This window comes from Parasteatoda tepidariorum, chromosome 6 (genome assembly GCF_043381705.1).
Source record: "Parasteatoda tepidariorum isolate YZ-2023 chromosome 6, CAS_Ptep_4.0, whole genome shotgun sequence".
Taxonomy (NCBI): Eukaryota; Metazoa; Arthropoda; class Arachnida; order Araneae; family Theridiidae; genus Parasteatoda; species Parasteatoda tepidariorum.
The window spans coordinates 71,560,094-71,575,430 of NC_092209.1; the positions used below are offsets into that span (position 1 = coordinate 71,560,094).

At 29.8% G+C, this 15,337-nt stretch overlaps 1 protein-coding gene across 50 annotated transcripts in view; it reads right to left on the reverse strand.

Moving 5' to 3' along the window:
* LOC107455144 (collagen alpha chain CG42342) overlaps positions 1 to 15,337 on the reverse strand; it is a 160,818-nt gene that overhangs the window by 60,983 nt on the left and 84,498 nt on the right. For all 50 annotated transcript variants that reach the window (XM_071182525.1, XM_071182547.1, XM_071182534.1 and 47 more), the window contains exons 3-4: positions 9,702 to 9,754; positions 284 to 319 (exon numbers count right to left, since the gene is read on the reverse strand). In XM_071182525.1, the coding sequence (XP_071038626.1) occupies positions 284 to 319; positions 9,702 to 9,754 (89 nt within the window). The remainder of the gene's footprint in view (positions 1 to 283; positions 320 to 9,701; positions 9,755 to 15,337) is intronic.

A 15,337-nucleotide genomic window follows, 5' to 3' on the forward strand; every position in this document is an offset into this window, starting at 1 on the left:
TATAATTAATGCAATAAAATGTTTAGTAACCATAAATTGAATTCCCTCCTACATTGAAAAAAACAGATACATTTTGTTTCATTTTTTCTACCCCAATGCTTCTGTATTTTAAACTTAACATCATTAAAAAAATATCATAATTTTTTTTATCTAGCGAGCTTAAATAAATTGTTAGTGCAAGTATAGTAAGCTTTTGTGTACAATATTTAAAAATTAATTATAAATTTGATAACTTTATAAAAATAAAAAATTTCGCATTTCAAATCAAGTTAAGCGTACTTACCGGAAATCCAGGTTTGCCAGGTGGCCCAATAGGACCCTAAAATATCATAAAGCATTATTTTGTTTTAGAATACAATTACTAATTTTAAAATTTTTTACTTAACTCTGTTGCAAGTTAAAAAAAAAGATCCATTATCCCTATGGAGAGAACCTGTTTGCATCGAAATGCACATCACATGCATGATAAGCTCCCAGTGCAAACGTATATCAACATCACCAACATGTTGCACAGCTTTCTTTTTGCTTTCTTTCTTATTAACAACAACAATAAATAAACAAGTAATAAGAATTAATAAAAATTATGTATAAAATTCGCAACAAATATACATCATTTTGTTCGCATTTAAGGAAACTGATGAAAGAATAATAAATATTGTTTCTTGCAGATGACTTTCTCTTATAGCAAAACAAAAGTAAAAATTCTTTATCTCGCATTTGATTTGTTAAGAGCATATCAGCGCAAGAAGCACCCTTTTAAGTGGTTCACTCAAATTCAACACTCTTGCAACGTCGTATAGTTGTTTCTTTTTAAGAACGAATGTTCTCTTTATTTATCGAAATGTGCCACCAAATTTAGGATTTTAGTAAAACTACGAAACTGTAACCTTTATTTAATAATTTTATGATAAATATCGTAAAAGATGGAACGAACTAAATTTCTCTCCAACGAGTATAACTTTAAAAGGTTTTACATTCTTTTGAAAGCATATTTGTATAATTTGATAACAAAATAAAACGGAACTGCATGCATTTTCAGATGATTATTTAAATTCTATACAGCAATGGTCTTTTCATAACTTGCAACGAAGTATAACTAAATAGTAATGAAAAAGTCTCAATAATAAAGTTTTAAATATTAGAGTTTAAAAAAATATACTTTGTAACACTTTTAATTTCTAATGAATAATGTTAAAGCCATTTTTCGTATAGCATACATTTGAACTTACATAAGATATTTTAAAATAATTTGCTAAAATATTATGTTTTATGTTATCCCTAAAAGAGTTTGCATGTATTCAAAAAAGAATTTTTTATTGAAATTACAAATTAGGTAAGAAAGTTTTGGTAGATTTTAAAAAGGACTGTAAACAAAATACTGTTATTGCGTTAGATTCCATTGAATATAGCTTAGTGCTTTTTACTTTCTTTTACCAATATTAACAATTTTGGTAAAAGAATATTGTTATTGTTTAAGATTTCATTGAATACATCTTAGTTATTTTTACTTTCTTTCACCGATATTAATAATTTTGGAGCGCTTTGATCTATAATATTGTGCACAGTTAAAAATTTCTGGGAAAAATGATGAAGTAGCAATTTATTTAATCGTTATCTTACCATGTTTATTACCTTAGTTACAAAAACCATATTTACAAAAACCTTATTTACAAAAACCAAATAACCATAAATATTTGATATTCAAACTAGTAAGTATGAGAAAAAAACGTTTATTGATTTTTTTCCTAACACTTAACCACCAGATTTCTCTCCGCCCCAACTAGGCCTACCTTACTAAACCATTTTGTTCCGTGCAGCTCGGTACATACTGTAGCTCAGAGGACTAATCCGTCAATCTCATGACCGGCTGAACAGGGATTCGAACCCAAGTATTGAAACCATAATATTTCGTCCATTCCGTCAATACATGAAAAGTGTCCTGAGCTCTTTAATCAGTGACCCTAGGCTATTAAGCCCTTAACGGCAGGTTAATTTTCAAGAAAACGGTCATAAAAGGACTTATTTTTTTTATTAGTGCTATTTGATTAGTGCTGACATCTAGTTTAAAATAAACTAACTATCTACAATTACCTTAAAAATATCCTGGTACTGCCATCTGCTGTGTAAAATGAGAAATAAAATGGTTTCCGGCCAAAAGAAATGAATTATTTTTATTGTTATTGGCTCGTTACTACTGAATACTCCAGCCCGGAAATATCACGGGGACTTGAAATAGAGGGCGAAATCTCCCTCTATCATTTTCACTGGAGCGAGAAGGAAGGGGCTAAAATACGAAGCTATCATTCACGCATAAATGGTGCATCACTCACAGAGTTCCAATGTCAGTTTAAGTTACATTTTTATGGTTTAAAATCTATGTTAATTGTAAATGGCGACAAAACCACATTGTTTTGTATTCAATGTTTTTTTTAATTTTACCAGTTGTAAACAGATTCAAAACCTCAAAGGCAAATAAATGTGTCTAACTATAAAGTTCATGGTTAATCCGATTGATGGACTGCTGCCTGTTATTTTTCCCTAATTTCAGAATGAAAATTCGAACAGTGTGGAACTTTGTTACAAATTTTATACTGCGGTGAGTAGAACCTCGTTATTGTGAAAATTAAACTATATTACTAGACACTACAACCCGAATTGAACCAAAGCATTATTCGAATTGACATTTTAACAAAGTTGCAGCAAATTTGTACGGTATTGCGGTTCAACGTCAGCAGATTTTTCCGAGTGTGTTTAGTTTTAGTAACTGCAACACATAAAAGATAACTATCTTAAACTTATTGATTTGAAGTAGCTAAATATTATCTTATTCTTTCAAAGCATGACATTGGTTCGAAATGAATTAAAAATTCAGGAAAAATAACAGTTTTTGTAATGGAGGGGATAGAGAAAACATATGAAAATAAAGCATATCAGAATACACAAAATAATTCAGTTTTTTTTCCTTCTTATCTTCGGCAATTGAACCTTATGAATAGCATATTTCAAAATGATCTAAAACAGGCATTTGCCTCGAAATCGTTTGAGTGATTTATGATCAGATATGATGAGTGGTTCTACTATGGCGACGTAAATTTATTGATGCGTGCGGCAGAAATTATTGCTATCTTCGACTGGCTACATTTTAAAGATAAAGTTGATGATATAGTAAAGAAACCTTTAATTAATGGTTCACGTTGTATTAAAAGCATAATTAAACGATATTTTATTTATTTTAAGTGTGCTTATCTTTTTAAAAATAAACGATGATACTAAAAAAATAATAATATCTAAGTGTTAAAGTAGGCGTGTTTCAGTCGATTCCTCACGAGGGTTTAATTTGGCACTTTTCATAACTCAACTAAAATTGCATGTAAAAAATTTACTGGAAACTAAAATGCATGTTATAAAATTTTTCAAGAAACGTTTTAAATATTTTGCAGCAAAGTGATCATTGTTGATAAATTTTAACAGTAAAAGAGTTCTTGTATATAATAAATTTTGGATCAGTATAATCAGGTATTAATTTACCTGATTTAAGAATTTGATGCGTGATACATGATCTACCTCTCAACCAATTTTGAATTTCTTGAATAATAATATTTATAGTATTTGATTTGATGAACGTTATGTGACATTTCTTTATCTATTTTTTTTAAAAATCTGAAAAGTGAATTTCAATACTTTTTTTTTGTCGTAATATGAGTTAAAAGTTCAATTCATGAACTTTAATTTAACCTGTGATATTTAGAATTTATCACAATTTTCTCATGGCTTTATATCTAACCTTAATTTTATTTTATTAGTTCTTGTTGAGTTTTCGTTAAGTTTGCGAAATACGTACGGGGGGAAAACATTCTGGCTAAGTTACCGTACTGTATATTAATGACGGTTCCAAGGGGTATTCATCCACTTTTCCTTCGAGGTTAATATCTTCCTTACCTGTACTATGCATGATTCTTTATCGCCTTACGAGATCATCGCCAACAAAATCAATTATTTTTACTTCTTGAAATGCGGGATGCTATTTAGGCAAAGTATGAATAATCGTCCTGCTGAGGTTATTATGTAAATGATGTGCATGTTACTGTTAATGACCGAAATCGGTGGTTGTTGACTTTCACCGGTGAATGTTGACAATCAAATTAGTCGCTTTGGTGAATGTCCGAAATATTTATTACATCCGATTTGATATTAATTTATTCGTGGATATAATTACATCTATTCGATATTTTAATTCTTACTGACGATAGATTAGAACAAACATCAGTGTTTGGAGTATCGGGCAAATATATACCGGGTAGTGGCACTTGGCCTTAAAAAAACATCAGTGTAGAGTATACCAGGCAAATGTATATCGGGCAGTGGCACTTGACCTTAAAAAAACATCAGTGTAGGGTATACCGGGCAAATGTGTACCGGGCAGTGGCACTGAACCCTAAAAAACATCAGTGTAGGGTATACCGGGCAATGGCACTTAACCAGACCTAGTAAGACTAGACCTTTGGAAAATGTCCGAAATATATACTAGATCTAATACCACTTTTGCTATAGCTTAAATATTTAAAAAAAAATTAAACAAAGCGTTTGAATCAATTTTAAACATATAACGAAATTATTGCTTTAAAATTAAAAAAATAATAATAAAAACTACTCCAGATAAGAGTAATTGAAGTAGTTGCTTTATGCAGTGCATGTGAGGAAAAAAATTTAAAAAAAAATTATCCAGGTGCATCTAAAAGTGAATGAATATCCCAAGACACCATTAATGACATTTCTGGCAAAGAAACAACAACATGAATCGGATTAATAAAACCAGAATAGATTGTATCATACTTAAACCAGTCATTTGGAAATTTTTACGTTCATATTTTAGCAGTTTATCCGAAATTCTGGTATTCAAAATTTTAGTTTTTATTGTTCCCTATTAAGTGAAAAGTACAGAACTGAAAAGTATAAATTTGCTTTTAATATAGTTTATAAGGGTTGATAATCTCATAATGGTTTTTGTACCATGCTCTAAGGTATCATGATAAAGTTTCCTAATTTTACCACATTTACTAAATTTTATCACATAATATAAAACCAGGTTTTATTGTTTACTTTACCAAAATCATTACAGAAGTGCTTGGGTAAAAATTACTGAGCTTCTTGGTGTTCCCATAAACTCAGAAACACTGTAAATTTTACCATATTCTGGTAGTTTAAACTATACTTTTGCCCACCGTGCTCTTCAAAGCATCAATATAAGAAACAAGTAGTTTCATATACGTTTTAAGATATGAATTTGGTGACGTCATCACCATACTTTGAGAAATTATAATTATTTTTTTAATTTTTTTTAAATAACGGCAGACACTGAACTTTCGCTCTTCGCCTTAGAAGACGCCGGAAGTTTTGCTCATTTACTGTTACTCAGTGGGCACCTGTGAACCAAAGTCACGGAGGCGAGCAACATTACCCACGCCACACTGCCACAAATACCCGTTCATAGGGTGGGCCACATTCACACACCAGAGGACAACACAGAGAAAGCGAAACATCCATGCCCAGAGCGGGATTCGAACCTGCAGCCATTGGCTTCGCAGTCAGGCACGCCAACCACTTGGCCACCTGACCGGCGAAATTATAAATTATTAACTTTGATTTTAACCAACAATAGCATTGATGATAGCCTAACATAGGAAACCTAACATAAATAATTCATAAAAACGTGTGACAAAACTAATTTAGAGCTTCAAGCTAGTAAATCGTTATTATAAAATACTTATCGAATTGTTTGAAAAATTTTTTCATTGGGATGTAGGTGGTTGCAGGGAGTTTTAAAGAAGATAGTTAAGTTCTCAGTGTTTTCGAACGTATGTTTACCAAATTAGGTGCGGATCGGTTCAGAACTGCGAATTTGAATGAGGTACATATAAACCTTCTGCTTTGTTTATATTCAGCTTACTAGAATGAATGAATTCATGTATTAATAGTACAAATGAAGAAAAAAAATCGTTCTTATTTTTGACGCAGAAGAATAATAGTATTGAAGCGAAAATCTATATGTTAAAAAATGCATATCACTGTTAGTTAGTCTAGCTCGCTACGTAGGCATGCGTAATAAAGTGGTTTATTGCAATAAAAAATAGAAAGTATTATTTCCAGTACCAAACTGTTATCAGCTTCAAGAGTTGGACAAAATTCCACTACTAAAATTATTGTAAACAGAATTCCGCCTAGATACACATCCTATACTAATTTTGTGCTTTATTTTAAACCACGCTGAAATTGGTAATGAAAACAATTGAAAACAAATATTTTAAATAAAGCTATATATGAAGCTGAATTGTTACTTTTGAATTCCATTCTGCTTTGTATTTTTATAAATTGAATGTACTTATTAAAAATTATTCTGTTCAGTAGTTTGTAGATCTAATCAATAAAAAAATAGTTTTATCACATGTTTCTATAAATTCTTAAACTTAGGTTTCCTGTATTAGGCTACAGGTTTACTTTTTAAATTTTTTTCGGTTGTTGAAGCTTTAGCGATCGTCTTTCTTTTGGTGGAACGTCGAGTTTTAATGAGTAAGTTTCATTAGCAATTGTGCACATATTAAGTAACAAAGATTGCGAATTATTTTAAAAATACGTAGTGATCTAATTTTTATTATTTTGAATTTATTTTGTGAGTGAATGAAGAATGAAATTTTTTCATCGTATCATTTTATCAGTATTATTCTTAAAATAAGTTTTTATGTCAAACAGTTGAATTCACGGGTCTCATTTTGATTTCAATGTATGCATAAACTGAAAAAAAAACGAGCTAAAAGTATGGTTTACATTAAAATAAAAACGAAAACTGAAGAAAATAAGCACTGAGAATGGTTATCAGAGAAACATACTTCTTCATTGTTGAATTTTGTATTTTTCATTCGATTCGAAATACTAATGAAATTTTTCATAAATGAATATCTTTGTTATTATTCATTTAATTAGAAAAAAATGGTTTTAAATTCCTTTTTTCAAAAGTATTTTAATAAAATAATTTCAAAAACATAGGGGAATTATTAAATAAATGATGAATTATTAATTGGATATAAATTTAATTATATAAGTTCAGAAAATCATTACTGGTTAGAAAATTTCCTTACTCTTGGAGCCCCTGTTACCCTTCCACGGAAACCTAGGTATCCACGGAACACCATTTGGGAAGTGCTGTATTAAGCTACCAAAAGCAAAATCAACGTTAATAATTTCACAACTTATAGAAACAACGTCACTGAATTCGTATTTCAAAAGGTGTATGAGGTAGGATAAACTTTAAAAGAATGTTTTGATTAAGCTAATAACATAAAGCCACCGAAAAGGGCAGCAAATAGTAATAAAAATAAAATAAATGGAATTGTTTTAGCTCAATTAATCGCATCGGTATATATATATTTAAAGTTTTTTGCATGATTTTGTAGTGCTGATAAATACCAATTCATTGATCATTTTCTCTCTTTTTTTCACCCCGTACGAAGAACAGGTATTCAGCTATTATTTCAATCAAGAAGATTCAGTATTGAGACTGGACTATCAAACAAATAGGTACTGAGTAATTAATTCAATCATTGGAGCTTCATATTCCTATATACAATATTTCGTATCATAATTCAGCCAATAGCGTGAAACTTAATATATTTTTTCTTTTCTTTTCAAAAACAAAATAAATCTAGAAATACCAAAATATCAAAACTGAGGAGTGTTTTTTTTATACATAAGACTAATGGCTCAACTTATTTCTTTTGAAATGAAACAAAAAATACCTTTTAAAAATTGTCATTAAAAAACTGTTCCGAAAGATAAAATGAGAGTTTTTAACACGACGCTAATACAATGCTGAACGTCATCACGTAATATTTGTAAAAAGGATTAAAAATCACGACATGTATCCAAGTAATTGCCTAGCAAAAGAGGAGAGTTTCATATAGATAAGAACCAACTTTAAGACAGTCCATGGACTAGTTCCATTAACGAATTAAGTGCTTCCTCCTAACATTTCTAAAAGTTTTCATTTGTTACGAGTCAACTCAGTTATTTGGTTTTTAGTTCTAGTCTCCAAAATGTCTGAAATAAAATGCATTTAGCTGATAGCGGAGTGACTTATACAAGGAAGATATGAGTGTTCTATTAAAAAGGTGAATGAATGGATCTTTTATAGAATTAAAAATGAGTTCAATTTAATCTCTTTATTTCTGCTCTTGTTAAACATTTTTTTTTAAAGGAAAAGGGAGTATAATGATGTTTTAATCCAGAACGTAGTAGAATTTATCCCCCTGGGGCGAACAATGCAAAATTGTGTGGCTCTTTTTCAATTAAAAGAAAAAGAAATAATAATTTATGTAATAAAGATTTAAAGGAGAAACATAGATAATTGCTGACAATGCTCGTGTCCAAGCATGCTTGGACACGAACATTTCGCTTTCGGCTGACCACCTAACCGGAACATCTGCTCGCAAGAAAACTGAGATGGGCACACTAGGCCTTGGCCCTCTATGGGCTGTCGCTCCACTGAGTTTAGTAGTAGTTAGTTCGTATCCAAGCACTATGCATTATTCACGCCCTTAAAAATCAAAATCCTCGTATGCCTCACTACTTTTGCTCAATGTTTTATTATATAAGAACTACTTGAACTATGGTTAGTAAACAAAAACATAGGTCTTGTAATTAAAATAATTAACATTAAATGAAATTATAATTAAATTTATAATTAAATTTTATTATTAAAATTATAATTCAAATTATAACTAAATTTATAATTAAATTCATAATTAAAATTATAATTAATATTATAATCAAATTTATAATTAAAATTACAACTAAAATGATAATTAATTATTATTATTAATTAATAATAATAAATTGTGTAAAAAATCGCTTTATTTTTTCCTCTTTGATGCACTAGTATTTCGAATTAAATGAGGTAAAACAGCACCAGCACTCAATCTCACGTATGTCCCAAGTTAATGATCGGAAAGAAGGGTGCATGAAGATATTATCTAATTAATAAATAGTTGCATCAGAAATTATTCTAAATTTTAAAACTTACTTCATAATATTTATTGCAAAACACATTAATAAAGCGTTTTCCTATAAATGAACATTAGGCGCATATAAATACGTTATTTTCAGAACGACTTGTCAGAAAAATGGGTTTTGCCTTAATTTTAATGTATTATTATTTTTGAACTAATTCAAATGTAACAAGGCACCTTTTGATCGACAAATAATTTTACCAGAAATTGTTTAAAATTTGAAGCTCATTGTACCATATTAACATAGAGCACATTAATAAATAGTTTACCTATGATTTAATCTTGGGTGCATTTGAAAGAATTCAAAATTACTAAATTGTTTTACCAAAATATTGTATTTTTTTCTTGCTTTTTAGTATTATATTTAAATAAAGCAAAGAACATGAGGCACATTTCAGTTGCAAATTGTTATACCGAAAATTGCTCTCCCCCCCCTTTCTATTGCTCAAATAAGCTAATATTTTCTTGTAATTTGACACCAGCAGGAGTACTTTTTTTATGATTTTAAAATAATCCGACATCAGGCATTAAGCTATGGAATTTCGTCTATGATTATTTTCTCAGGGTAAATAAAAAACGTAATTAAATTTTGAAATTTTCTTTATCTTTTTCGAGTTGTTAAAATTAAATAAAATTTCTTACCGTCGTTCCGGGATCACCTGGTTCCCCTTTCATACCTCTTTTGCCACGGCGTCCTGAAATAGAACAGAAACAAATACAATAACTTGTGAACAGCAATTTTTGAAAATTACGAATGAGATGTTTAGTTTTAAAACGGAACTTAGCCATGCAAATTTTTAAAAAAAATAGTTCATAGAAATGCATGTAGGTTTTACGATTCCCTAATATATTTCCCACTAAAAATAATTAAAACCTTCTCTTTATTTTTTTATTACGAATGTATTGCTTAGTTTTGAAAATGACATGAGTCACCCAAAATGAAAAGAAAATTTCCCCTTAAAAGGTATTCTAGAAGGTACCTTTTGCATATTTCCAACGATTTTTCCATTAAAAATTTAATTAAAACATTTCTTCATATTATACAAAGGAGATGCTTAGCTTTAAAATCGGTTATAGTCAGTGCCGTTCCTGGGGTGGCGAACGCCTGCGTACAAGAATAATTTTGTGCGCCCCTATATACTATGCTTAAATTCTGATGATGAGGCCAATTTTCATAATCATTTTTAGTTTGAGGTTTAAACTGAATAGTTTCCTTAAAGACTAAAGTCACTTTAGTGTAAGTGTTTGATTATGAAAATGGGCGTAATAAAATAAAACAACGAAAAAATATGACAAAAAATTTATTTTCGACATCAAATAAAATAGACTATTAACGTACAATATAGGTCATAAATTCCAGTGTAGAAGCAAAGTGTAGAAGTTACTTCTTATATTAGTTTACTGTTTCTTCCTGTAATCAAAGTTTACAGCTTTGCTATAATTTTTTAAAAACGGCAATCATTTTCATCATTTATTCTTTCTTTCATCCTTTCACTGTTTCAATACCAATAGCAAAAACTTAGCGTGTTTTTATGCTAAGTAAAATGTGCTATTTTTTTCTAAATTCCTATAACTGAAATGCAAGGCGAGAGCAGAAGATATTTTCTTAGTTAAAAAAATATCATTTAACAAACATTAGTCTGTTTAATTGCTAGCAAAATGCCTCAATAAACGAAAACTCATGCCCATTAACAGAATGCTGGGTTGAAGGCACTGAATAGTCATATGTTACTGATGATAAGCTACTCTAATATGTTACTCTATCCTGAAAAAATATATGTTTCTATGATTTTTTTTTGATTTTTTTATTCAAGAACAAAAAGATTCCTCGTGCACCACTGAAAAAGTACAACACGAGGCTTACAGACGTAAGTATGATATCAAACAATGTTGGATATTTAAGCAGAAATACATACTAAAAGGGCATGTCAAATTTAGAAAAGAAAAATAATAATAAACAAAAAAAAAATTTAAAAATAAATAAATAAATAAATAAGAATAAAAACATTAGCAAAAAAGACTAGAAAAAATNCTACACATATATATATATATATATATATGTATGTATGTACATATAAGAAAGATTTGTTGTGCATTAATATTTTTAGTACCGTATATTGCTACCAAAAAAGAACAATAAATCCTTTATAAATTTTATTATTATTATTATTAAATTTTACACAATGATAGAGAAGGAAAAAAATACAATTATTTCGAGGCACTGTAGGAAACTGAAAAGGCTTCATAAGCGGTAATATAATACTAATATTGTAAAATAACGAATGCTAAATGCCAAATTTCAAATGCAGCGATGAGGAATCTTAATTGCACTATAAAACAGCAGAACAATTTCAACAGCCAATTTTCATCTTTAATTGCCGAGATAAGTACTACGAAATAGTATCTCCTCACTTCATGCTTAGTCCCATGCAATAAAGAAGGAATTGTAAATGACTTAGATGAAAAGATAGGTAGTTTCAGAGAAAAAAAAAGATTAAGTTAAACAACTCCAAGAAAAAAAAAAGAACCATATCTTTTCGGCAAAGGAAACATTCTTTAAGACATTCCAAAAACTCTACTTTTGTGAAAGGTAAAGACGTTACACAGTTAAGCTATTCATGTCTACAACACTAATCCTGTGATCTCATAAAATCCTAACAATAATCTACAAAAGAAGAAAAACTAAAAAGTAAGAGATTGGAGTATAAGTGACATGATGAAAAAGAGAAAAAGGTTATCGATTTGGGGAAGAAAAATAAAGACGAGAATTAGCGAGAAGGTTGGACGCACGTCCAAATGTCTGATCTTTAATTTAGATAAGGCAGGTACAAAATTCTTTTTGGGATGTGTGTTGAACACTCCTTTTAGGTATTAACGAGTTATCAATGGAGCGGAATTGATGTGGGGGTTGGCCTGAAATGAATAAGCAATGAAGGGTACTCGCCAGATAAGGAATTGAGCAGCTGACTTATGAAACAATAGGAATGGAAGGATTTAGTCCGGAGGGATTTTTATTTCATCAATCTTATTAGAGATGATATTTCGGTAGGAATAGTTGTAGTGAGCCCTTAGGATATAGTATAAATTTGAAATGTTTCTATCAGTGCATCGTACATTCTAATTATAAATAATTTAAAAATTGAATAATAAGTCACATAATTTTACACATTGACTTAAGAATATTAAAATATCCTCCTTGATTTTACGTAAATATATTGTACAACAATGCTATCTCATATGCATGATATAATACCACAAAGCTGATATTCGTAATAGAATAAACATACTGTATAATAGGTATATTATAATTATAACCGTAGTTGAACAGTCGACAAAATTTTTGGGTTTACGACTACTTAATGTTCAACTCCGTAGTCTTGTAATTTTGAACCTAATCCAGAAGACAAGGGAATTCCTGGATAAAGTACTGGGAGAAATTTGCCTTCATGGAGGACTTTTTGATGGAACTAACCCGCATTTGCGTTGCATGGAGAGGAAGACCACGAGAACATCCCAAGGTTAGCCGGATGGCAAGGGGACTCTAACCCATGATCCGTCTACCACTGAGGATATTTCACGTCAGCACTGTGGTCGGTGAAAGCCGGATGCGGAATTCGTATCGACCAGCCCTCGCCGGGATCGAACCCCGGTTCACCTCATTGGAAGGCTCTATTCCCTGAGCCATCGCACGAAAGATTCACGAAATTTTTTTCGTTATTGGTAAAACAGTTTTCTGGTAAATGATCCGAGAAAATAATTGCGGAATTTATTATCGCCACATGTTTAAGATTTTATGGATTTAGTCAAAATACAACATATCGACTAATAAATTTGTTTAAGAAATGCAACATAAAAAAGTAGTAAGTAATGGTTGTCTAAATTTATTTTAAAGCTATTTATGTCCTTAATAAGTGTTATTTGGGTCTAGTTTAATTTACCCATTTAACAAAATTAAATTAATTTTTATTTGCAAGAAAATATAAGCCAATTTTATAATTATAAAAGAAATAAAATAAAGTTAAAGCATATTAAGGTATGAAAAAAAATTGTTTTTGTTTTTTGACTGTGTCTTTCTTTAAATTTAAAGTCAGAAAAAATGATTTATTTATTTTATTATTTTCTTTTGAACAAAAGATTTTATAGATATTGGATTTTCGAAATAATTTTTCTTTTATTTTAAGCATGCTTGGGTAATAATTATTGTATTTATTTAAGTACAATAAATATTTCTTACAACAATAAATTTTAAGTCATTCAGAATTTGTGAATTAATTTTATAGTATCATACTAAAAAGAGGAATGTAGATTTTTTTATAACGTTTGGAAAAAAGCTAATATTATAAGCAAACTTGTGAATAAATAAAAAAAAATTAACTTGGAACTATGAAATATAATTATCAATGAAACGCATTCGCAATAGGAAGAAGAGTAAGTTAAATTGAATAAGAGATTCCTCACGCATTTATTTTAAATTAACATTGAAATATTCCATTAATTTCTGGAGCACATTTAGGTTAAACTAATTATGAAGAATACAAAAGAAACACAAGTGATCAATTTTCTTCTTCTTTCTCGGATGTTGTGTTGTGTTCCTCCCCTTTTCATCTGACCAAAAAAGAAAGCACAAACTAGTTTAGCCATAAGAAAACAACTAGTTTAGACATAAAGGAAACAACAATGTTCTTTTCTTTAGCAAAAGATAAAAAGAGCCGACACTAACCCCATGACATTCGGAATATGAAAGAAATAATCCAATTTAAACGCATCTTACTTTAGTTATATTTCATCCAACATTCATTTTATACATATAAATTCATAATTACATTTTCCAAGTCTTTTCTTTATTATGTTAAAAAAATTACATTTTATGTATTTTTTTAGAGAAAAATAAGATATTTGAGGAATAAATTTTATTAAATTAATTTATTAATATTTATTATTAATAAATTAATATTTTTCTGGTCTGTATGATTTCTCTCAGTCAAGTTAAAAATAAGAAAAATTATTGAAGAGCTGATTGGAACACCATGTTAAATAATATTTTTTAAGTTAATATTTTAAATGAAACTTAACAACATGTTAAGGCAAAAAAAAGTGATATGAATGTTAGCAAGTAAAGGTGAGAAAAGATTTGCAATAACTTTCAAACAAATCAGAATTTTGGAAAAGCTCGTTAAGTTCAACAATAAAAATGGCTGTTCAGCACATCAAAATTTAACCCTGTAGTTACATTTCTGAAACCTGCATGGTATTGTATTTTTACTGATATTATTATTATTATTATTACAGTTATTGTATTTTTACTTTTAATAATTCTCAAACTAATTAGCGAATATTAATTTCTTTTGTTGGCTTTTATCGTACTCTTTGTGTTACACCTTTGAAGTTTCAAGTTTCTAAGTCTTACTATTTTTATGTAGCAAAGGAAAATTTAACATTAAGTTTAACACTCTAAAACAGCGGCAGAGCTCTTTATTGCTAAATGTAGAGAGATACAAAACAATTTGAATACATTAAAACGCAGAAAAGATGAAAAAAAAGCAAGAAAATTTTGAAAATAGAACAACTTCTTTTGACGATATTTGATAAATTACGAAGTAAATGTTTGTCAAAAAGCTTTTCGAATAAATCTGCCACTCTTATATAAGTTTACTATAATGAAGCATGTAATGCACTAAAAATCTTGTTACGTAGTGCCCCGACATCCCCTATGCAGTTAAGGGAAAAGTGGGGGAAAGTTTTGAAGAGGTCAATCATTTGTGGTCTGTCTTCGCCACAATAAGTTGGATTGAATTTCGATGACTCAATCGTCACTGCAAGACTTCGTAGATTGACCGGAAACTTCATTCCATGTTCAACCGCAGGATTCCTAATTGGAAACTTTTCCTGCAGCAGCCCATGGTCCCCCAGAAACCGCCCCTCTTTTGCGGAATCCGGGCTGATTGGATCAGTGAGATAGTACAATTAAAAGTCCTTTGCCTTTACGTGACTCATTCATCTTGTAAGAACATTTCCCTCCCTCAATGTCGAGTATTTTATTCATGTCCCTCCGTAGAAAATCTTTGTCGAAAATCTGTAACGACGTAATTGATCAATCACGAAACTCCCCACTGCTCTGCAGATTTATTATGCTGCAATTATCAGAAGAAAATTGAAAATTATCATCCTTCCCCCCAATTGTCGAGTGGGATATCGAGAGGTAATATCTCCGAGGTGAAATTCTTTAATAAATCGATTTTTATCTTGCTCTCTTGGAACGAAAGTGATTTCACTTCAGA